We start from the raw sequence: 25,342 nt of genomic DNA on the forward strand, positions 1-25,342 counted from the left end.
GCCTCTCACTTCTCCCCCAGAGGACAAGGGATTGCATGAATACAAGATCATGGAAAATAGAAGCCAAGACCCAAAGGGGGTATTAGAGGTCCCAGTAGAGATGGAGATGCTTTCATCCCTGTGTGAATATCCCATGACATCTTCACCGAACCAAGAAACTGAGTGTCGACCCACGTCAGAGCCACCACCTCAAAGAATGAAATATTACCTAATAATTCCTTGTCCTACACCCAGAGAAGAGAGATCAGTGTGGCAAGCTCTGTTAGCTGATGCTAAAACCTCTTACCCTGAACAAGTTCCTCAAGAGTCTACACAGGTCTTAGTCGGGACCTCCCTACTTTTAGAGAAGGCCAATTTTGTGTGCGATGACACCTCAATCCATGGCAACAACCAGACAACTTCCCTTTGTATAAATCAAGTTTCCTGATGAGCTGCAAAAGATGACCCACTTTCCCTTATAACCTGGAACATAGTGGTTGGTCTGTTCCATCAAAAGACCAACTCTTTTTTTACTATATATTACAATTTGACATCCTCCTCTTATAGGAAACTTGGGCCTCCACAGAGATTCGGTTAGATGGTTATTGGGTTAACTCAATCCCACCTGTCCCAAGCAAGGGGTGGGAGAGCTAAAAGGGGGTATTGTAACATTAGTTAATACATCCTTGCAATTTAAATGTGTACCACTGCCACCTTTACAGCCATGGGTTGTAACTACATTGCTCTTATTTAAACAGGTGGAGATTTTGTTTTTTAATATCTATATTCCTCTACTTGATAAGAATAATGTGATTAACAATATTTGGGACAGCATAAAAGATTTTATTCTTGGCTGTTCAGACAAATACCCCAAAGCTGCAATAATTATAGGGAGGGACTTAAACTAAACGCTAGAATGGGACCAAATGATCAAGCATTATTTAATCAATTCAAGATCCACTATGATGAAAATGTAACGGAAGAATCCTTGCATTCCAGACAATTTAAAGACCCTAAAGCTAACCGGGCAGGTTTGTGTGTAACATAAATGACTGTACGTTTGTATCTTTGTATCCTTAATGGGACCCCATTGGGCAACTATCCAGCAAAATATACTTATCGGGGAGCAGGAAGAAAATCCACAGTTGATTACTGGATAATATCATATGACTTCCTGAAGTTCTTACAGAAGATGGAGGTAGATTCGTGACTGGAAAGTGATCATAATACAATTCTCCTTGCTGTCACATTGCACCAGAAATCTCTAAGGGCAGGCACAGCCTACCCACCCAGGTTAGAGAGTCAAAATACCCAGGTAAAAATTGAATGGAATGAGAAAAATGCTAAGGAAGTTACCAAATGGATGTTAGCCCCTGAAACCATAGAGCTACATATATCTCTACTATGGAATAAGCGTGGAGGATCTTACTTAGAGGGGTTTGAAACCTTAATTTTAAAATTGAATTCGATTCTCAGTAACAGATCACTAACTCATTCCAAAAGGCTGGTTTCAAAGAATAAAAAATGGTTCAATAGAGATTGCGTGCAACTAAAAAGGATATATAATATGGAGTACAAGAAAAGTAAAAATGCCCCTTTTGGGATCACACTCACTACTTAAAAAAGCTGAAAGCACAATATAAGACCCTTCTAAATATTGCGGCTAATTATGGCAGTCAGGACAAAAAATACATCCCTTTTTTGGCACATCACTAGGGAATTGGGGAAACCTCTCCTACCCCCAACAAATCAGGTTCCGATTCATGCCTGGAAAGAATATTTTAGGGAGCTTTATACAGATCCGGACTATGTAACTAAGGAGAGCCAAACTAGTTTGGATCAAACTCCTTACTGGCCCCCTGTTACACCAGAAGAAATATCCCGGTTGATCGGAGCCCTAAAGGCGAATAAGGCACCGGGTGCTGATAATGTCCTGCCAGAAATAATAAAAAAGAACGCCAGTTGGTGGGCTCCACTTTTAGCATCACTGTTTACATTTATAGATAAAACAGGCCATATGCCTAGAGTTTGGGGAGTAGCAATTATCATACCAATTTATAAAAAAGGTAATAGAAATGACCCAGGCAATTATAGACCCATTAGTCTTCTGAGCATTATTAGTAAATTGTATGCCAAACACTTAAATTATAAACTTCAGGATTGGCTAATTTCAGGGGGGATAATCAAAGATGAACAAGCCAGTTTTAGAGAAGGAAGATCTACGCTGGATCATATCTGGGGGTTCACTGACAAAAGGGCGACCGACAAAAGTGCGGCCGACTAAACCGTGGTGACAAAACCGCGAGTTCTGAACCGCGCCGACGAATAAGCGCTGATTCGCGTCGACAACAGCACACCGACAGAAGGGCGCTGTAAACCTAACCCTAACACTAAACGTAACGCTAACCCTAACCCCATATATATATATGTTTTTTTATTTGTGCTGATAAATAAATAAAGGGAGACTAGTATAGATCTATTTCAAGCTATTTAGCTCTCATTAGCTAGCCATAGCTTGAAATAGATCTATACTAGTCTCCCTTTATTTATTTATCAGCACAAATAAAAAAACACAAATATAACAAAGGCAACAGTAAAAATATTGGGTTTCTGTCGTGATGGACTCTTGTGATGAGCCGATTGACAGATGATGGAAGCAGTTAGCTTCCTCCCATAATTGGGGCTTACCAGGGGTTGTAAAAATCTAATAGATACCTTCCACCCTGGCTTCGCTGATAACGGATAAAGAGCCTGTGGCCTAATGGCTAAGATCTCTGCCTAGTATGCAATATAGCCCAGGTTCAAATCCCAGTAAGGGTATGGCTAGCTGATGAGAGCTAAATAGCTTGAAATAGATCTATACTAGTCTCCCTTTATTTATTTATCAGCACAAATAACACACACACACACACACACACACACACACACACACACATATATATATATGTATATATGTATATATGTATATATGTATATATGTATATATATATATATATATGATCACCCCTTCCTCCCCCAGGGGGACCCTTTGGCTTATCAGGGAACTTCTCATGGAATTGTTTCACCAATTCATCTGCTTTTAAATCCCAACTTTTCACCCATGTAGCTTCAGACAAAGGGTAACCCTTCCAATGCACCAAATATTGTAAGCAACCTCTATACATCCTGGAATCCAAGATTTTTTTCATTTCATAATGTGTTTCCCCTTCTACCACTACAGGAGGAGGGGGAGCTTGGGCAGATGGCCTTATGCTAGATCCCCTTACAGGTTTTAACAAGCTACAATGGAATACTGGGTAAATTTTCCCTAGAATTCTGGGTAAGCTGAGTCTAACTGTAACTTGGTTAATTATCTTTTCTATTGGGAAAGGTCCTAGGAATTTTGGACCCAGTTTCTTACTAGGCATCCTCAATCTTATGTATTTCGTAGATAAAAAAACTTTGTCCCCCACCCTAAAGGGGGGTTGGAGGGAACGATGTTTATCAGCTTGCTTCTTGTAGGCTTCTGCCGCATCGGTTAGAGTCTTCTTCGTATTTTCCCATCCCTTTTTCAGTGTGTCCATCCATTTATTCAGAGACATGGAGGAGGGAGGTTCTTTTGGTAGCTCAGGCATGGGAAAGAACTCCATGCCACTGGTAAGCTGGAACGGAGTTAAACCAGTACTGCTGTTGTACCGGTTTGTTGTATGCCACTTCAGCGAAAGGTAGTAAGTCTGATCAGTTGTCTTGCTGATAGTCCACATAACACCGGAGGTATTGTTCCACCATCGCATTGGCCCTCTCTGCTGTGCCATTGGTGCTGGGATGAAATGCTGAGCTGAGCCCCTGCGTGGACCCAATTGATTTGAGGAACTCTCTCCAGAACTTAGCGGTGAATTGAACTCCACAATCTGAAATGACCCTTTTTGGCAATTTCAGCGAAAGTTGGGATGAACTGCCTATAAAAATTCGCAAATCCAAGAAAACTTTGTAGTTGTTTGCGAGTACCGGGAGGTTTCCAATCCAACACCGCTTTTACTTTTCCTGGATCCATTTCTACTCCTTCGTTGGAGATACAATACCCCAGGTAATCTAGCAAGGTCTTGTGGAACTCACACTTTGACAACTTGGCATACAGCTTGGCATCTAGACGTTTTTTCAGAACTTGACGCACCAGTTTTACATGTTCTTCTAAGGTCTCAGAGAAAATCAAGATGTCATCCAAATAAATGAGTACTCTGCGGTACAGGTGGTTATGTAACATCTCATTTATGTACTTCATGAAGACTGCGGGTGCTCCTTGTAGTCCAAAAGGCATGACTTTGTACTGGAAGCTTCCCAGGGGAGTGTTAAATGCAGTTTTCCACTCATACCCTTTTCGGATTTGTATGCGGTAATATGCCTCTCTCAAGTCCAGCTTGGTGAAGATTTTGCCTTTAGCCAAATGGTTCAACATATCTTTCATGAGGGGGAGGGGAATAGGTGTTCTTTTCACATACTACATTCAAAGCTCGCAGATCTACACAGAGGCGAACTCTGCCATCTTTCTTTTCTCTGAAGAGTATTGGAGTATTGGAGTAGTTTATTTATATGCCGCCCTTTTCCCTGGGGGGACTCAGGGCGGCTTACAATTCGAAAGGAGGGGAAAACAAACAGATTAACACATAAGACAGTACATCATTAAAAGCACAACATTCGTACAATTCGGGTGGGTTACGGTCTTTAACCCCAGGCCTGACGGGATAGCCAGGTTTTGAGGGATGTGCGGAAGGTCTGGAAGGTGGTGAGGGTACGAATCTCCACGGGGAGATCGTTCCATAGGGTCGGAGCTGCCACCGAGAAGGCTCTCCTCCGCGTGGTTGCCAGTCGACATTGACCGGCAGATGGAACTCGGAGGAGGCCTAATCTATGGGATCTAATTGGTCGAGTGGAGGTAATTGGCAGTAGGCGGTCTCTCAAGTACCCAGATCCACTACCATGAAGGGCTTTGTAGGTGACAAGTAGCTACCTTCGACTTGACTGGTTCAATAAAACCCTTTTTTAAATTGGTGTTGATGTACTTCCTCAATTCAGTCATCTCCTTAGGAGTCATAGAGTACATTTTTGGTTTTGGTAAGGCTACTCCTGGTTTGAAGTCTATCACACAGTCTGTGGGGCGGTGAGGTGGAAGGAAGTCTCCGTCTTCCTCACTGAACACACCCGCCAAGTCCCAGTAGACCTTTGGCACTCATTGGATCCCCGGAGGTTTGGTGTCTGTTGCGGGGGCTGCAGGTTCTGGATGGTTTGGGCTGTTGGTTCTAATTGTTCCAGGGTGGCCTTTAGGCTCCACAGATGGTAACGGGCCAAAATCAATGATCAATTTTCTAACACCGTCCTCCCACTTGATTGTAGGTGCCCGCTTGTCCAACCATGCAAGTCCCAAGATAATTGACTCCTGCAATTTTGGGGCTACAATGAATCTCATAGTGTCGGCCTATCTTCAACTTTACTAATTCAGTGATCTTTGTGGCCATTGCGGGGGCGCCCCCAATTAGGGTTCTATCTACTTGCTCGAACCGAATAGGGTGGGTTACGGGTCTTGTGCGTATTCCTAGCTGCTCCACTATTGACATGCTGATTAAGCATCTGGTGCAGTCGGTGTCTATGATCGCCCCAACTTCCCCTTCTATCCCTGTTCTGGGCACTTGGAGTTAGGATTTTATGGTAAAGGGGGGAATAGGTGCACTCACCATTGTGTCGTCTTCGGCATTTTCATCCTCCTCCTCTGAGGCCCCAGGGTCTTCTTCAATAGCAGGGTTCTCTGCCTCCATTGGTTGCTGTAGTAAACGGCTCTTTTCGGGTGGCTTTTTTGGTTTTTTCTTCAATCCTCTCTCTTTCTGGCCTTCCTTGATTTTAAGCAGGCCTTTGATTCAATATCCAGGATTACCCTCTGGGAGAAACTAAATGCACCACTATCGATAAATGCCTCCTCTTCCTCATACAAAAATTGTATGCCAATTCCACCCTGAAAGTGAGGTGCAATCCCCAAGGGAGTTTAACCACCCCAGTAAGGGTACCGTATTTTCACGACCATAAGCCGCACCATATTATAAGCCGCAGTATCAGTTAATGTTAATTTTTCAAACTTTTTTCACATATAAAGCGCACCGGGTTATAAGCCGCGCTCAGAGACCCGGCTCCCCTTGGTTCCTCATCGAATCACGTGCGCAGGTTGCAACTGGAACTCCGTCTGCCCGAGTTGGGGCATTTTCTGGCTTCTTCGGGAGGCAGCCCGCCGGCTTCGGGGAAGGCTGGGACGGAGAGCGCGGCGACCGTGGAGCATGTGCAAAGTACTTTCGCCCCCACGCCGGCCCCCCTCACCGCGCGCCGGCCTTCGGGGATGAAGGGGCAGGACTTCCCGGGCGGAAGGCATGCCTGGCTCTGCGGCTCCAGCCCCGGCACCTTTCGGCCGAGCCTCTCCCGCCAGGCGGCCGCCTTCCTCCACTGAGCAGCCCCGCGCAGCCTCGCCACCCCGGGAGATTGCCAGCGCGGGGGCCTGGGGCGCCACGGCCAGGGAAGCCGAACCGGGCGGCGGCGGCGCTCCGGTCGCTCTGTCCTCTCCGCCTCCCGCGCCTTGCCTGCCGCCCGCCCGCCCAGGATGCTGACCTACTGCCATGCCCCGCGCCCGCCGCTGGCCCGCTTCTGCGCCTCCGCTGCCGCCGCCGCCGCCCTGCTCGGAGTCCTCTGGCTGCACGCCTGCCACGGCATGCCCCATGTCATCTGCCTCGGTGAGCCAGGCGGGGGGGGACGGAGGCGGGCAGGGCGCCCGGGTTGCGGTCCCCGAGGCGGGCGGGTGGGTGCACGTGGCAGGCTAGCGGGACGTTTCTGGCGCGGGAGGCTTCAGGCTCCGCTGCTCTCCCGGCTCTTGCCCGGCCGGCGTGGTGTGCTGGGAAGACCGGCGCCGCACCGGCCACCCGGGCGCCCTTGACCGGCAGCGCAGAGCCGGCTGGGGCGCGGAGCGGAGTTAGGCAGGGCGACTGCCGGGGCGGATGGGGTGCTCAGCGCCGGCAAATCCTGAAGGGCTGCGCCGGTCTGCCGTCCCTTCTTGCGGCGGCGGGAGTGACGGAACAGCCCAGTTTATAGGGGCTGGGAGCTGGGTGGCTCTCTGCTCGCCCCCCGGTCTCCGACTCAGAAAGTAGCGAGGTTGAAGGGAGAGACCCGAGGGACGTGTGCATGCTTGCGAGCTTCAAGTTTGAGCGTCGGGAGGGAGAGATTTTCAATCTTTTTTCACATATAAAGCGCACCGGGCTATAAGCCGCACTGCCGGTTTTTGATCAAATTTTAGGATTTTCAGTGCGGCTTATAGTCGTGAAAATACGGTACAAAAAGGGGTAGGCAGGGTTGCATCCTGTCCCCCGCCCTCTTTAACTTCTATATTAATCCCCTGATTGAGCTCTTACAGAACCCTGATTTCCATCCCCCTAACCTAGCACAACGCAAAGTTCCAATTTTCTTATATGCTGATGATGCCGCTATTATTTCACAAACCCCTGTAGGACTGAAGAGAGCAATTAGGGCAACACTCGGCTATTGCAGGCAAAACAATCTGGTCCTTAACTTTGATAAATCAAAATTTTAGTTTTTGCTAAAAGACCAAGCCAATAGTCCTGGAAAATAGAAGGAGATAGTGTGGAACAGGTTAGAACATTTAGATACCTTGGGGTGGTTTTCCACTCGCAAGGGACATGGAAGGCATACCTGGATCACACATTGCAAGCAGCCAATAGGTCCTCAAACGCAGTTAAACATTTCTTTTACACAGGCGGAGGTCAGTTAATACCTGCTGCCTTAAAACTTTTTGAGACTAAAACATTGGCACAAAATCTATATGGGGCACAAACAGGAATCCTTGCAAAGAAATACTTGCTCGAAACCATACAAACCATTCCTGCGAGCCATCTTAGCTGCACCCAATGGAATGCCAAATGCACAGTTAAGAATTGAGACAGGCATGCCTGAAATTCAGGTAAGAGCCTGGAAGATGACGGTCATTCATTGGCTTAAAATGCATTTCTTTCCAGAGGGACTGTTCCCACTAGTGTTGACTGACAATTTCCCATCCCCCTGAAAACAGGCAATTGATCACAAGCTGGGCTCTTATGGGCTCTCACCATTATTCTTAATGTCCCTAGGCTTTGATCAAGCAAAGCAAGTAGTAATTAATAGAATGAAGGACATGGAGTTCCAAGAAGAACTAAATGGGTTGCCTCTCCACAGTAGGGACAGAATCAAACAGGGTGTGTGGGAATCGGCAAGATATCTAAATGACCTGATCTTCCCAAAACAAAGAATAGCTTTCTTCAGAGCCAGATTTAACATTCTTCCTTCAGCACTCCTCCAGGGCAGGTATAAGAGAACACCTATAGCAGAATGGGTTTGTACATGTGGTAAAGGAGAAGTGGACACTGAGCTATACAGAGCTTGTAGGTCTGCACATATTCTCCCATTATTAGAGAGATTGCTAGGGAGGACAGACAACTTTTATCTAGGCTTTCTCCTCCAGGACACAAACCTGGCTACCACTTATGCAGTGGCAAAGTTCTGTGCCGCTGCAATGTCCACAAGAAAAAATTGGTTACAGAAGTATAGTTGTCATCTTGTACCAATTATTTGGACATATCTCTAACAATTTCTGGACCTTTGTATTTATTCCCATACTTAACGGCTTTGCTCCCAGGTAAATCAGGGAGTGACCGGAACAATTTGAGAACATGTATGTTATTTTTCACTTTTAACATCAATACGTTTTAATTATATCTTAATGTCAGTACTTTTTAACATATTGTAAAAAGTAATGTGTATTGCTGGTCTTTGACTTATACATTAGATTTGTACTCGCTGCTATCTACCCAACCTCGGAAGTTTTATTATATAGTATAGCAAACAACAACAACAATAAAAACTGTAAGATATCTCTCCAAATTTATTGCTAATTGAATCTAACTTCCAGCAGGAGGGAAGAGAAATTATTAATACGATGACCTCTAAGATCAGCTTATTTGTATTCTTATATATAGTACTATCTTTAAGGTGTTTTAAAAATGTAAATAGACACGATTCCTTCTATCAGGTTGCTGCTGAACTAGCTGCTAAAGCAGAAGAAGAACAGAAAAAGAAAGGGAAAAAGGGGAAAAGGGAAAAGAAAGAGAAGGGCAAATCGAAGAAGAAAGGAAATGAGATAGAAGAAAAGAAACCAAAGAAGAAAGATGAGGCAAGTCACTCTGAATCAGAAATAATAACATATATAAATCCAGAAAAAAGATGGTAAAAATAATATTCTCTAATAGAGTTTTGAGATTATTTTATTTTGTTTTGGTGTATTGTAATTTTATGGATACATGTATATCTCTGGTCAGCCTGAAAGAAGAGAATCATGAAGAGATATTTGAAGGTTAGACATTCTTTATCACCCTTCTGAAACTTTCTGTGCTATAATATAAGGTGCTAAAGGGTTCAAACTCAGTATAGCTTGTCTTCTCCAACCCTGAGTATACAGTATTACTATATATAGGGTTGTGGGTGTGTCAGAGGTGGAATTCAGCCAGTTCTGACCACTTCTGGCGAACCAGGAATTTTGAGTAATTCGAAGAACTGGCAAATACCACCTCTGGATGGCTCCGCCCCATCTATTCGCTGCCTCCTGAGTTCCAGCTGATCGGTTGGGTCGTCTTCTATTGTTGCCCTGCACAGCAGAACGGAGCTGGAAAGCAGATTAGTAGGGTGGGGAGGGAATGGGGATTTTATAGTATACTTGCCCTGGAGTGGGGTGGAAATTGAGATTTTACAGTATTCTTTCCCAGAAGTGGAGAGGGAATGGGGATTTTGCAATATCCTTCCCCATGCTCACTAAGCCATGCCCACCAAGCCACACCATGCCCACAGAACTGGTAGTAAAAAAAAATTGAATCCCACCACCGGGGGGTGGGGGGGTGGGATGCATATGTGTATAAATATGTATGTATGTAATATGAAACATGATATGATGTTTTTAACCTACTTATACCTATTCCTTACCTTCAGAACACAACAAGTTCTTAAGGGTTCAACCAAGCCAATTCCAGATCTGACACAGCTTTTGTAATATCTGATTGCTTTGTATGCATAAAAGGGTTTGGCAAATTACATATAAGTCACATTTGTTTAAGATGTTATAAGAAGCAGGTTTGATACGCAGTGTTCATGCATATTCTAAATAGTTTGAATTGTAAGAATGAAACAGACAATACAAATGAAGAATAGACTTATAGTAATGTATGGCTTAATTAAATTCCAGGGATATGAAATTTAAGAGTTTTGTTTTAACTTACATATGTGCAAGTTCATTTCTAAACAATTTGTTCTTAAAAACTTAACTAGAATTTTGACATGATGAGAGAATAATAGTTTAAACATTTCAGAAAAAGAAAAACATATCACAGGGGGAAAAAACAACTGGGGTGAGTGTGTGCTATAGTATTTAGGTGGATGAATCAGCTCCCAGGTGACCCAGGTACAATTTCACTAAGCCACAATGGAACTTACTGTGGCTTTTGAGCCAGACCTTTTCAACAAATCACAGGATTATTGTTTTGAAGATCAAACAAGAGGCGACTGCCTTGAGTACCTTAGAGAACAAGTTAAATATAAATGTAATTAATGAATGAACTGGAAAGTCTCCGAAGCACTCCAAAAATTTGCTGAATCTTGTTATAATAAAATTTTCAGGTTTCATGGGCACATGTAACTTACTTGAGACTTTTATGCAGCTTCTTCTAAGCTCCTCCTAATACATTAAAACTAAAGTATGGAGTGACACAGGTTTATCACCATAATAAATATTTTATTTGATAAAACAAGTCTGTATAAGGTGGGATAGAACAAAAAAAGAGAAAATAAATCAACATATGATGCCAAAAGACTCAGCTGAGGAGCATATTTTCTGCTTTAATGGCTAGGGAAGTTTCAGGAACAGCTGCCTTATCTCAGTTCTCTCTCACTTGGCCAGTTTGAACACATTAAAATTAAGAAAAAACATTGCATATTTGTCTTACTTGAGTCTCAGGAGTACTGAAAAATTCATCCAGTGCAGAAATGAGAACTATCTTATATCATTGTCATACTCCTTTTATCAGATTGGCAGAATCTCTGAAAATTTATACAGATAAACGTTTTTCTGCATTTAAATTCTAGAATTTAGAATGGTAGAATTTAATTTAATAAAATTTTTAATTTGATTATAATGATTATATTATATTATTATAATTATTATTTATAATGGCTCAGTGGTTAAAGATACTAACCTTATCAGCTGGAAATTTGACAATTCGGGTTCAAGACTCGAATATAATGCAATGAGGTTAGCTCCCATTCCGTTTCTGTTCAGCTCCTGCCCACCTAGCAGTTCGAAAACATGCAAATGCAAGTAGGTACCATTTTGGTGAGAAAGTAACAGAATTCTGTGGTCCTTTGGCATATAGCCATCTGGCCACATGACCACGGAAAATGTCTTTCGATAATGCTGGCTCCCTTGGCCAAGAATTGGAGATGAGCACTGCACCCTAGAGTCAGATATGGCTGGACAGAGAAACTGGATTTTTACTATGATTTAGAAACATTATCAACATATCTATTTATAAATAAAATAGAATAAATAAGATTTTAAGTATTACTAAGAAAAATGCTACAGGCCTTTCTTTAAACCAGCTAATGTAAATGTGCAGTGAGATGAATAAGCATTGGGATTCCTTCCTATCTTTTTAGAAATTCTGGGATGGAGCTATTGGGGACCGTGGTTCTATCAGTCACTCCAACTTGTTACTTTCATCTACTCGGTTGCAGTTAATAGAAGCAGGACAGGCTAGACATTGCTATATCACAATGATGGCTAACTTTTGCCAGACTGAGTGCCCCAAACGTAAATGCGCATGTGCACTCCTGAACCCCCAAAATGCAATGCGCACATGGCCCCCCACATGCACCCCGCCACCTGCATGTGTGGCCCATCACATGTGCCCCCGCATGCATGTGTGGCCTCCCGCGCATGCATGCATGCCCCCCGCATGAGCCCCGTCCACTGCGCATGAATGGCAGATACCCAAAGACCAGCTGGCTGGCGGAAGGCACACATGCGTGCGTGGTGCAGCTGAACTGGGGCGATGGCTCGTGTGCCGACAAAGAGGGCACTGCGTGCCACCTCTGGCATGCATGCCATAGGTTCATCACCTATATCATTTCAAACAATAGGAAGTCTGATGTTTTTCATTTATTATCAAAATCTGCTGACTATGTGAATTTTCTAGTTAATACTCCAGTAACAGTGGGATCCCTAATTGCAGTTTCATGGACTCATTTAAACACAGAAAATGTGAGTACCTTCAGGGGAAAGACAGAGGGACAGAGAAACCAATTTGCTTACAATCATATACATAAAGACTTTTCCCCATACCCAAATATTATACCCAATAGATATACCCAAATATTCAGAATGAACAATGAAATACAGAATAAAGAGAGTGAGAGATTAAAGTATATCAGAATGCCTGGAATTAGAGAAGTAGTAAAACTCATTCATGCAAATGTAAGGATTAATAATAATAACTGTTCTTTACAACTAAGATTTGCAGCATGAATTTGAAAATGTATTTACAATTGTGTTCCAAAATCAGTTCTAGCAAGATTTATATTATTTATTAAGGAAGAAGAGGAAGGTTGGAAAATGTCCCCAAGTAATTTTCTCCCAATAATGGAAGAAGGAAACAACAAATACAAAGGCAAGTAGAGAGAAACTTAAAACAGCTTGGTGAATATTTAGACTGTTTATGTTTTTCATGTACTTTTTGTTAAATATTAATATATGGTGCCTAAGACTGAAAACATGCGTCTCCTGCTTGGCTGAATCAAAAAGAAATTGTAAGGTCAATGTTAACTTTAAGAGATGACATAAAACAATTTTCGCTGGTCCATTTTTAATCAGATATATAAACAGCAATCCCCAAATATAGATATAGTAGAAATTGAAAATTAATTTCCAAGGGTAAGACAAATGCTTTGCTATAACTTTTTAAATAGCATTTCAAAAGTTTACATTTCAAATATGTCTGGGGATTTCATAGATTTTTACAGGATGGGACATGGTATTGCTTCATCAAAAGGTTCAGTTTATTTGTAGACTTCATGTTAAAGAAGGAACTAATTTTGTGGTGTTTAAATGTCGATGTATGCTAATAATGGTGTAATCATGGTTTTATTAAATACTTGGAGAGCAATACTGTAGAAATTTCCAGTTGATAGATGTAACCCTTAGAGATTATGCGCTGCTATAAAAGCCCATAAAATTTCATGGGAGGCTTGTATTATCAATTAAGAGAATATATATATAATATATAAAGTATCAAAAGATGCTTTCACATATCTCTGTTGTAATGGAAAGGGAGATAGAGACATGTAAAATATCACATTTCTCAATAGGCCTTATAAGAGAATACTTGTTTTTCACCTGCCAGTCAAAGGATCCATCGGTAAATTCAATTATCTGTTGTCTATGGAGTATTATATAACAAAGAAACACTCCAGTTATCATCATTAACAATATCAGCATGTTATTTTGAGTATATAATTAACTGGAGGGAAATTCAAAATAACTTACATACATAGTAAAATTAGAATATGTAATCCACCTACAAATATGCACTTTTAATTAGATTACAGTGGCCTATACATTTTGCCCACCTAATGCAGCTTTCACTTCAAAAATATTTTCCCATCCTTATCTACTTTCAAATATCTGAACTCTTTGCAGAAGCAGGATATAGACTCTACAATGGGTATTGCTAAACCTGTAGCCAGAATTGAGCTTTAAAACTTCATTAATTACAGTTAATTTTCCATTTCAAAAAATCATTAAAACTCATTAATGTAATGAATTCAGTTATCAGAACCAGAAATACAAATTTTGCTATGCTTTAAGACTTATTAAAAAACAAAAAAAACAAGCCCTCGTTCCCTTCTCATTCTTTTTCTTTTCTTGGGTGACAGATATTTGGAAGAATAGAGATGAGAAATGGAACTTTTCACAAGAATATGACCCAGAACTAATCAAAGAAGAAAAAAGGAAAGAAGTGGAAGAAGAGATCAGAGTTCAGGTGACTTCATTCTAGTAGGTCATTTAAAAGAAAAAAAACGGCTGTAGTCAAAGAAGATTCCTATACAAAAGTAAAATTTATCAGGAATATCTATTTTATAATTTAATATCAGCCTGCCTTTGTCTTTGAAACTTGTGCTACAAATGATTGAAATGATGCTCCCTGGAAGTTCCTTGTTTTACAGAAAAAAGCAGGTGGCTTCTATACAAATATAAAATCTATATACATTTGTTTAAAAAATAAATAAATAAAATAAGCTTTGATATCATGAAAATGTTTTATTCTTTCCAATTCCTTCTGATAATCATGTTACTTACCTAAAGTAGTAAAAAAATGTTTCAGTTCTAGCTTTCTAAAGACCCTGAATAGACTTTTCTATATAATTATAATCATAATCTCTAGCATTTAGTAGCATAATTTTTTGTACATGCATAATTTCTGGTCTGCTCTGCCATGAAAATGAGTTCATAGAATCCTTGATTGGTAGACAAATATGTATACTGTCTACGCTACATATTTGTGTTCTTATATATATATATATATTGTAACCTTTTACAAAGTTTCTGGGAAGTGCAGCATTTTTGCCATTTAGCATAACTTATCTCAGCTGATCACATGAAAGTTAATGAGGGTCAGACCTGGTCAATTCCTGGATGAGAAGCCACCAGGAAATTCCAAGACTGTGAAGTTGAGAAAACATTTAAGCAGTGGTGGGTTCCGGATCTCGTTGCAATGGTACGGTGCAACGGGGCCTGGCGCCAACCACATGAACCCACATAGCACACATGCACACACGCGCAGCGCGTGCATGTGTACTTATCAACTGCGACACTCCAGCTGCTCAGCGGAGCATCGCGCAGGCGCCGTGCATGTGTGCGGAAGCCCCCAAAACTTCAAATACCAGTAAGAAGCGAGGGTGGGCGGTTGGGCCCTCAGGAACACTGTACTGGAACAGTACCTGGTGCTCCCGGCAGGCACCGGTATGCCCATACCAGGCGTACCAGTCATAACCCACCACTACATTTCAGCCACCTAGTATATTTCTGGCAGAAGTTTCAAAGCAAATTTCCCAATGTATGAAAAAGTTTCTGAATTATTGTAGCACAACAGCTTTCTTACATGTGTTTTGTAATCCACTTTGTGTCTACTGTAGAATTATGAATTCCATCTTTCCTGTTGGATCAATATTTTTGGGCCGCCTGCAGAAAAGGGATTGTGGAACACAATCAGTTATCTGATTGTGGAGCACTAAGTGATGTGTATGTGTGAGTGTATGTGTGTATGTGTATGAGAGAGAGGGGGGGCAGTAGTTTAAGAAAGTATATTTTATGAATAGTGTGCATAAGTATGTAAAACGTACATAGAGGACCCTATATATGCAATATACTTATTTGGAACCTGATCTGATCTTCAAGCCAAAAAATTGCTACATTTGATTTATACCATCAGGGAACTAGAAACCCCTAAGAGTCCAGGCTTCAGTTCTGCATGGTGACACAGCACATTTAATGCTGAAATCTAAGATTCACATAAAGCATGATATTTATTTATTCCATATCTATCTCACCATTAGCCAAACAACTCTTGTTACCCTTCTGAATACCAAAAGAGATAGGGTCAGTCTGATTTCTACTGGGAGACTCTTACAGACAATTGGAGTTGCCATTAAAAAGCGGCTCCTTCTAGCCTCAAGTATCTTTATTTCCTGGAAGTGGGGAACAAATATTAAGTTCTCTTAAGGTCACCAGATGGATCAACCAGTTCTAAAAATACCCATCTGCCTTTATAAACATGGGTCAGCTATGGCTTTATAAGTCAAATATACACTTTAAATTGTACATGGAAATTAACTAGTTATCAGTGCAGTACCCACAACATAGAGGTAACCTGCACTCAGCATCAGGGGACCTGCTGACATCATAGGGTCTGCTACACTGTGAGCTAACTACAGTTTCCTAATATTCTTTAAAGGCAGTCCTATATAGAATATCTTGTACTGACATTGAATTATTATAGCCAAATGAGTAGCAGTGCAGTAGTAATGACTTCCAAATCAAGTCATTCTCTCTCTAGTCACAGCTTCCATTTGCTTGAGCAGGTGCCAAGAGTCCAAACAGCCTTCCAAATTGCAAAACTGCTCCTTCAGAGGTAGTGCTTATCCATCCAGAGTCTGTTTATTTACTTGTTTGATTAAAAGGCTTATATGGCTACCCATCTAAAAACCCAGCTCTGGGCAGCTCACAACAACAATAAAACTCAGAAACATAAAAACTGTAAAAACAAAACAAAACCCATCATCTCAATTATCCTTTGGGATGCCCAACAATCAACTCCAGACATCCTCTTTCGCCCCTGTACCTAGAAATAATCCAGGTCTTGATGGCCTTCTAAAAGACTAAAAGGACAGGGGCCTGCCAAATCCATAGGACAGGTGTTCCATAAAATAGATGTAGCCACAGTGGAGGTACACTAGGTCCCACTAGATGGCAAGATTTAAGAAAAGGGATTTGGAGCATGCTTACTCTATCCAATTTAGTATTTTATTTTGATAATAATGCTTTATTTTGGAGGGAAGGTTATTACAGACATAATTCTCCCTCCAAAAATGCTAATAAAATTGGATGATAATATATGAGTGTTTATCCTTGGCATAACATTTATATTTTCTGGTTGCAGATTTTTTTTAGTACAATATTTTGTATTACCTCTATGTATGTGCTTATACAGGTTGATGAATTAATGCGCCAGGAACTGAAAAATCTAAAATTAGCCGTGGATAGAGAGACAGAGAAAACTGGGAAAAAAGGAAAAAAAGGGAAGGTAACTATTTAGTATGGATTTACTATAATATTGTATCAGAAGTTGGGGAACATGAAATAAATATAAACAAAATAAAAGTGCTTATTATTTGTATAAAGACGTATTTCATCAAAGAGAGTTGTACTCAAATGAAAACATTTGCCATATGTGGAAGTACTACCTTTGCAAAGTATTTTTGCAAAGTATACTTTGCAAAGTATAAAGTAGAACAAGAAGCAATGGATGGAAACAAATCAAGAAGAGTACCAACTTAGAAATAAGAAGAAATTTCCTCTCTTAGAACTATCAGTGGAATGGCTTGCCTTCAAAAGCTGTGGGTGCTCTTTCACTGGAGTTTTTTTAAAGAAGAGATTGCACAACCATTTTTTTTTAAATGGTGTAGAGTCTCCTTAAGCAAGGAGTTGGACTAAAGAACCTCCAAGGTCCCTTCCAACTCTGTTAATCTGTTTTTTCTGTTTATGATCTTCAGAAAAAGAAAAAAGGGAAAAAAGGTGGAAGAAAGAAAAAGGGAAAAAAGGATAAAGATCTGACAGCTGATCGGTAAAGTTGCAGTTGCTCTTCTGAGATTCATTCTGATAAGTCTTTAACTGCAATCAAATTTGTTGGCTATTATGGAGAATCTAACATGAATTGTTTTTAAACTTCTAATAATGCAGAAAGAAATTTAGATAAAGAAAGTACAATTTACATAAAGTTTATTTTTGGTTAAATGTACAATAGTTTGTGAGTGTTCTTCATATGTATCAAATATGCATTAAATTTTATTTCGAGTTGGGAGCAATCCAACCAACACACAAGTAAATAATTCAGCAGGATTCATTGATATAAGAAAGTTCTTTATATACAATACCATATAGCAGAAGCCAGAATCAGAACTCAGAATCCAGAAATCCAGAATCAATAATCACAGAAGTTATAGAATCACAGAAGCACTTATATATATACAGATATACAGATCAGTGAACCTAAGCCACGCCCAGGCTCTGAACCATCTGGGTCACCAAACAGTCCTCATTGGCTGACCTGTTACCATGTCTATTCCAATTCATGAACTGTTACATACTGACACTCCTCCCTTTATGTCTGGAATAGACATAAAACCAAATAACTTAATATTCTTCCCATGGTGTGCTGCACCCAGTGGCTTGGTCCTTATATTTGCCAGATTGTCCTCTGAAGAACAGTGAAGCAAGCTAATTAATTTAGATTTGATGACTTCTCTTACATTACAGTATTTAACATCCACATGCTTGCTTCTATTCTTTACTCTGTCACCTGTTGCCATTTTAATGCAAGCAGCATTATCCTCGAACACCGTTACAGCTTCAGTTACTTTTCCGTTACATTTAAATCCTTTAACAGCTGTACGTACCAAGTTACCTCACAACAATAAATTCTGCCTCTGGAAACAAAGTTGTTTGTTTCCTGGACTTCCAACCAATTAAAGTCCCTCCAAACAATACCACAATCCCAAAATTGGACTTCCTTCTGGTTTTTATATCATTTACATAGTCACTAACAACATAGCATTCTTTCATGTTGTATCTCTCCAATAGCTGTTCAATTTTCCTTCTTTGACTGAGAACATAATCACTTTTCTCAGTTTTTTGTATTTCTACACCAAGATAGTTTTTTATTTCTCCCAAATCTTTTAATTCAATTTTTTTCTTTAATTGATTAGCAAATTCCTTTTTCTGTGACAGATTTTGCGCAATTAAACACAGATCATCTACAAATGCTAATACTTAACAATTCCCACCTTGTATCTTTCCAGTGTATATGCAACCATCAGCCTTGCAACTCTTGAACCCAAGACCATTCAATGCAGTATTAAAACAGATATTCCAATTCCTGGCTGACTGCTTTAGCCCATAAATGGCCTTGTTCAATTTATATATAGTGTTAGGCTTTTTGCTTTCATACCCTGGTGCTTCTTCCTCTAATTTTGTGTTGAGGAATGCTGTGGTTATATCAAAATGCCAAATTTTATGGCCATGTGCCACTGCCAATGCTAGTGCCAACCTTATGCTTTCACTCTTTACAGTTGGTGTGAATACCTCATCATAGTGCAGATTTTTCCTTTGTGAAAAACCTTGTGCCACTAATTTTGCTTTAGATTGTACCTCATTGTTGGTCAGTACTTTCTTTTTATACACCCATTTACATCGTACGGCTTTGCAAACTTCTGGCAAAGTTATAGATGTGAACACTTTATGTTCACCCTTTGATTTCATTTCTTTGTCCATAGCTTCTTTCCATTTCACTTGTTTAATTTTGGGTAATACCAATACCAAATTAGGGTAAAGGTTAGCCCTGACTCCTTTTCTTGTTCTTTTTGAGCTTCTCCCTGAACGCTGATGCCATCATTAAGTGGGTCACTAAGTGGAACATTCAAAAAATTGGCATAAATTCTGTTCCAATTTTGCTCTTCAAAGCTAGCAGACCTGGAAATGACTATTCTTTTGCTCCCATTGTTAAAGTGATAGCTCTTTGATCCAGGCTCATAGCCTGTAAACCTGAGCTTTCTAGCCTTTGATTAACCTTTTCTCATGATTGCTTTTGGAATATGCACCCATGCATTGCTTCCAAAAACCCTTAAATGTGACAGAGATGGCTTCCTCCCATAAAGCACTGAATGTGGAGTATTATTAATAGCGGAATTCCACAGCCTATTGATTAAATAATTAGCAGTCAACATGGCTTCACCCCAATATGACCTGCTCAGACGAGAATCCTCCAGCAATGGGTCCTTTATTTTTTGTAGAACAGCATTCCATCTCTTAGCCATGCCATTTTCAGCTGCTGTTTACGGATCTGTGCATTGGTGTTTTATTCCTAACTGTCCCAACCACTGTTGAAAACTTGCTGACATGAATTCTGAACCTCTGTCAGTTTGCAGTTGACATATCTGTTGTTTATATCTTATTTCTACGAAGCTTACTCATTGCTTCCATTTCTGTAGCACCTCTATTTTACTCTTTAGTAAATTGCAGAACCCAAACCTGCTGTAGTCATCTACAATGACCAGTGCATACTTTGCTCCTCCCAAACTGGCTTGTATTGGCCCAACCCAGTGGTGGGTTTCAAAATTTTTTGGAACCTCTTCTGTAGGTGTGGCCTGCTTTGTGGGAGTGGCTTGCTGGCCATGTGACTGGATGGGAGTGGCTTGCCAGGCATGTGACTGAGTGGGAGTGACTTGACAGTCATATGATTGGATGGGCATGGCCAACTTGTAAACTGTGGTGAAAGTCACTTAACAAAGCTCTTGCTTAGCAATCAAAATGTTGGCTCAGAAACTCTGGCATTGAAGCACACAAGTCTTAAAGCTGTCAAGTTACAAGACCCTTGCATCCCTAACCCTTTAGAAAAAAAAAACATCCACGGGGATGCTCAAATTTGACAGCAAATTTGACAGCTTTAAAACTTGTGGACTCCCAGAATTCCTCCTCTCATTCTTCATCTTGATGATGTTGCTGCACCTGCCGGGCGCAGATGGATGGAGGTAGTCAGAGTGGCGGCGAGGCGGCCCGGCGAGCGAGCGAGGGAGGATCAGCCTGCCTGATCCCCCATCACTCACTCTTTTGCCCGCCCGGGCTGCAACTGCTCCGTTCTGGTTACCTCTGTCCATCTGCACCCGGCAGCTGTGGTGATGTCATCAAGATGAAGAGCGAGAGGGAAGAGCCTGGCCAGGAGAGAGGGCCCTGGCTCCGCTTCGTCTGAGTCACGAAGTGAGGTGAAAGGGCCTCGGTGCCCTGCCTGATTCAGGCAGGGCACTGAGGTCCCTTCACTCCCACTTCGTCTTGATGACATTGCCGCAGCTGCCAGGTGCAGGTGGACGGAGGTAGCCAGAGTGGCGCCAAGGCGGCCTGGGCGGGCAAAAGAGTGAGCGAGTGATGGAGGATCAGGCAGGGCACCGAGGCCCCTTCGCCTCCCTTCGCTCCCACTTCGTCTTGATGACGCTGCTGCAGCTGCCAGATCACGAGGATCAGGCTGATCCTCCATCGCTCGCTCGCTCTTACGCCCACCCAGGCTGCCTCGGCAGAAGTCTTTTGCTGACGGCCAGACCTCCCCTCCTCAGACTTGCTTTGCTGAGCACGGGGCGACGGGCGGTAGTTTGTGAGGCATGGCCGGCACCTAGGAGGCAAGCTCCCGCCGCCGTCCTTGTGCCCGTGCTTGCCAGCGGCTAGGCATCTTAGGCAGGTCCAGGGACCTTACATATGCCTTGCAAGGTCCCCAAATTTGTCAAAGAAGCCAGCTGCACCACGTAAGCTCCCCCCGCCGTCCCCACCTCCGCACCTGTGCTTGCCGGCGGCCAGACATCTTAGGCAAGTCTGGGGACCAAGCTCTTGGCTGAACATCTGCAAAAAAGCAAGCAGGAAGTGGAAAATGATTTGGATGATGTATATAGGGTCCACACAAACTGTGCAAGTACACATAAACTTCCAAGAGAGATACATGTAAGATTTACAAGAAAAAAGACAAGAGATAAAGTCTATAGCAAAACAAGAGAAGAGTCTTTGTTCTATAAGGAAAAAGAAATCATAACATTAAAACAGATACCAAAACGGATAAGGGAACAGAGAAGAAACTACCATTTCCTATCGACCCAACTGCTCAAATACAGAGTGATGTTTAGATGGCTTATTCCTGAGGGGATGCTAATAACCTGGCAGGAAAAAAAATTCCGTATTGACGAGTAGAGTAGAGAGGAAGCAGAAAATAAGAGTCAGGAAGAACAGACATCAGAGGACAAACTTACAGAGCAGGATATAGGGGACCGAAGGGAAATAGAATGACAGGAGAGAGAAGGAGCCAGGACAAGAACACAAACCGAGACAAGAACAAGGAAAGGACCAAAACCAACATGCCAATAAGATGGAAGATGAAATAAAGATGATATCCTTGAACATCAATGGTATCAACTCACTGGCCAAGCAAAAACAAACATTAACAAGACTCAAAAGACAGAATATGGATATTGTCTGCCTACAGGAGGTCCATATCAAAGAATAAGCACACCAACGTGCATAAGCACACCAACGTGCATACCATCTCTGTCTTACTATCCCCATTTATCTGTATTTACTTCCTTTGTTCATGTTCATGTTCATACCTATACTTGTTACCTTGTATATGTTTGACAAATAAATAAATAAATAAGAAACACCTCCAGTCTTGCTGTCCCGTTTCTTGCTTTTTTGAAAATATTTGCTGGGCTGTAATCTGGTCTCTTCTGTTACTCTGGTCGCTGCAGACATCCTGTCTGTAGCTTTTTTCTCTCTGTTCCTTGGGGCCCCACCTTAGGAATTTCTCCTCATGGCTTTTTCTAAAATGGCGTTTGTTTTCTTCTGAAATCAAACAGGCTTTAAGGGCTTCCATTCATAAGTCCTGGTTTGCACTCAAAAACAGCTGAAACAATGTCCCACGTTTCATCAAGGCTATTTAACACCAACAGTACCTTGAGATTCAGGAATATGCATGCCACACTGTTCCAACTCAATAAATAAAGTTTGCATATGCAGTAAATGCCTTTCCACATTCTCTTGTAGTAACAGTCTGGCTCTGTACAATTGTCTTGATAATTACACAATATTGCATGCTGATGCACTCACATGCGCACTTCTTTTTTTTCATTTTTATTATTTTATTTATATAACACTCAATTTTCATCAAAGTATGTATTCTGGGTACAATTATGTTTAGATTGTCATATTTATACATCTTCATTATATTTTCATCATTATAGATTGTCATCACAATAATAACAACAACCATATAATATTCTAACCTTAATATTTAACATTTAACATCATCTTCTTTAACAAGACTCCTCTCTACCATTACCTCCCTTCATATCTCCTCCTTTCTAACTTCTGTTTCTATTATCTAGCCAGATAAAATGTGTCCCATATCAAAAAATATTCAGTTTCTTCTTTATCCTTAATAGCAAGTGTTAATCTATCCATTTCTGCACAATCTAATATTTTTTAATTATATTCTATTCATACGGGATCTCATCACTTTTCCATTGTGTAAATACAATTCTAGTTGCTGTTAATATATGCAGAATCAAATATGCAGTCTTTTTGTCATATTTTTCTGGTAGTATGCCCAACAGAAATATCTGTGGTTTCAGGTCTATATGTAGTTTTATCATTTTTTCCAGCCATGTGCGTATTTTTGTCCACTATTTCCTTGCTCTTGAGCATGTCTACCACATGTAATATAAACCAGATGTTTGATTACACTTCCTATCTTTAAACATTTTTGCCAGTCTTGCCGGTGGAAAATGCCCTCTATAAAACATTTTATACAAGTTTTCCTTATATGCAGTCAACATCATCAATTTAATATTTCTATCCCACAATTTCTGCCACTTGAGTATCCAAAAAGTTTAGCCAAGCAATCATTGTCTCCTTTATCTGTTCACTTTCAAGTTTAATACTGAATAAGTAACAATATAATTTCTTTATCAATTTACCATTTGTTCCAGTCAATATCTGATCTAGTTATGTTAGCTCTTTGTTAAAATTATGCAGTTTAGCATCTTTCTCATAACAAGATTGTATCTGCATATGAGGCCACCATGCTATAACTATCCCCTGACTTCTAAGTTCCTGTTTTGTTTTTAACTTCCCTTTATCATTCAATATGTTCTTATATCTTACAATTTTTCCCATATTAATAACATTAGGCTATACTAAAGCCTCCATGGTGGAAAGCCAGATTGGTATTTTTAAATAATGTTCTTTTATCTTAGTCCATACTAATAACAATGTGTTTCTTACATAGTATCTCTGAAAGTAACTATGTATTTTATTCTTCCCATACCATAAGAAAGTATCACATGCACACTTCTTAATTTCAGCCAAACCTCCTTTGCAGTTTTAAGTTAGCTACATTCAGGAATTGTTCGTCTTCTAAACTTAAGATGATATAGGCCAGTGCCTTATCATGCTGCCTTTGATCTACTGCTGCTAATTGTGCCTGGGGTGGATTAATAACAATATCCCAGAGCTCCTTAGCCTTCAGGAAACATTCCATTTTTGCAGCCCAAATAATATAATTTTTCCGTCCCAATTGAGGCAGAGAGCTCTCCTTGAATTCAGCACCCATCCTGCAAGACTTCTCTGCCTTGTTCCTTTTACTTATAACACAGGCAGTTCCTCAGCTTGATTACAGTTCAGTCTTACTGTATCTGGTGTGCTCTGGGCCCATAACCTGTTAGAGTTTGCAGCAATCCAACCAGCACAAAAGTAAATAATTCAGCGGGATTCATTTACATAAGAAACTTCTTTATATACAATACCGTACAGCAGAAGCCAGAACTCAGAATCCAGAAGTACAGAATCAAGAATCACAGAAGCTATAGAATCACAGCAGCACACACACACACACATACACACCTTCTTTATTTATTGTCCTGCTTGATCTTTGTGCCAAATTGGATATTGGATAGCTGCATAAGAATTATTGCCCAAAAGCATCACTGTTTTTTTCCCTTTGAATTTTCTAAATTATCTAAATGGTAGGGCCAAATGTTAAATTCAATTTTCTATCAACCCCCCCTCCTGATATGTAAAATATGAGTAGATTCTTAGCCCTTGCCCATTGCATCAGTATTTCCAACATTACCTTTCAATACAATAAAATACTCGTATAGATCACTTTCACAAATTCTGCTGCTTGACCCACAGTTCTGAACTAACATGCATAGGATTGCACTATATATAAGACTTTAGTGCTTCATTTTTCAAACAGATAGTCCTCAACTTACAATAGTTCATTTAGTGACCATTCGAAGTTACGTCACTGGAAAAAAGTGACATGGCCATTTTTATACTTACAACTATTGCGACATTCCATTGTTACATGATCAAAATTCAGACAATTGGCAATTCACTCATGTCACAGTTAGTGTCCCAAGGTGATGTGATCACCTTTGCAACTTTCTGACAAGCAAAGTCAAATTGGGAAGCCAAATTCATTTAACAAACATATTACTAATTTAACAACTGCAGTGGTTCACTTAATAACTGTGAGAAGAAGGATCATAAAATGGGGCAAAAATCAATTAACACTTATCTCAATTAGCAACAGAAATGTTGGGCTCAAGTGTGGTCATAAGTCGAGGACTATCTTATGCTACAATAATACTAAATAAATATGATTTCATAGTATTTATGCACCAACACATGAAAAATATGACAGTAACAGTAAATATGCAATGGCAAACTTTCATTAAAAGTATGAATGAGCTACTATTAAACATAAAAATATTTTTAGGGAAGAACATTTAAAGGAGATCTCTAATAAATGATAGAAAATACATGCTTTTGTTTTAATAGAAGAATATATGTAGTTCATGGTTGAACTGTGGAGTCCTTGATGCTCTTTGAGCCTGG

At 40.6% G+C, this 25,342-nt stretch overlaps 1 protein-coding gene across 1 annotated transcript in view; it reads left to right on the top strand.

The window, feature by feature from the left end:
* IQCA1 (IQ motif containing with AAA domain 1) overlaps window positions 1-25,342 on the top strand; it is a 156,617-nt gene that overhangs the window by 52,603 nt on the left and 78,672 nt on the right. The window contains exons 8-12 of the mRNA XM_032213062.1: window positions 9,068-9,208; window positions 12,671-12,746; window positions 14,011-14,117; window positions 16,845-16,937; window positions 17,407-17,477. Of these exons, the coding sequence (XP_032068953.1) occupies window positions 9,068-9,208; window positions 12,671-12,746; window positions 14,011-14,117; window positions 16,845-16,937; window positions 17,407-17,477 (488 nt within the window). The remainder of the gene's footprint in view (window positions 1-9,067; window positions 9,209-12,670; window positions 12,747-14,010; window positions 14,118-16,844; window positions 16,938-17,406; window positions 17,478-25,342) is intronic.

The sequence above is a fragment of the Thamnophis elegans genome, chromosome 3 (assembly GCF_009769535.1).
Source record: "Thamnophis elegans isolate rThaEle1 chromosome 3, rThaEle1.pri, whole genome shotgun sequence".
Lineage (NCBI taxonomy): Eukaryota > Metazoa > Chordata > Lepidosauria > Squamata > Colubridae > Thamnophis > Thamnophis elegans.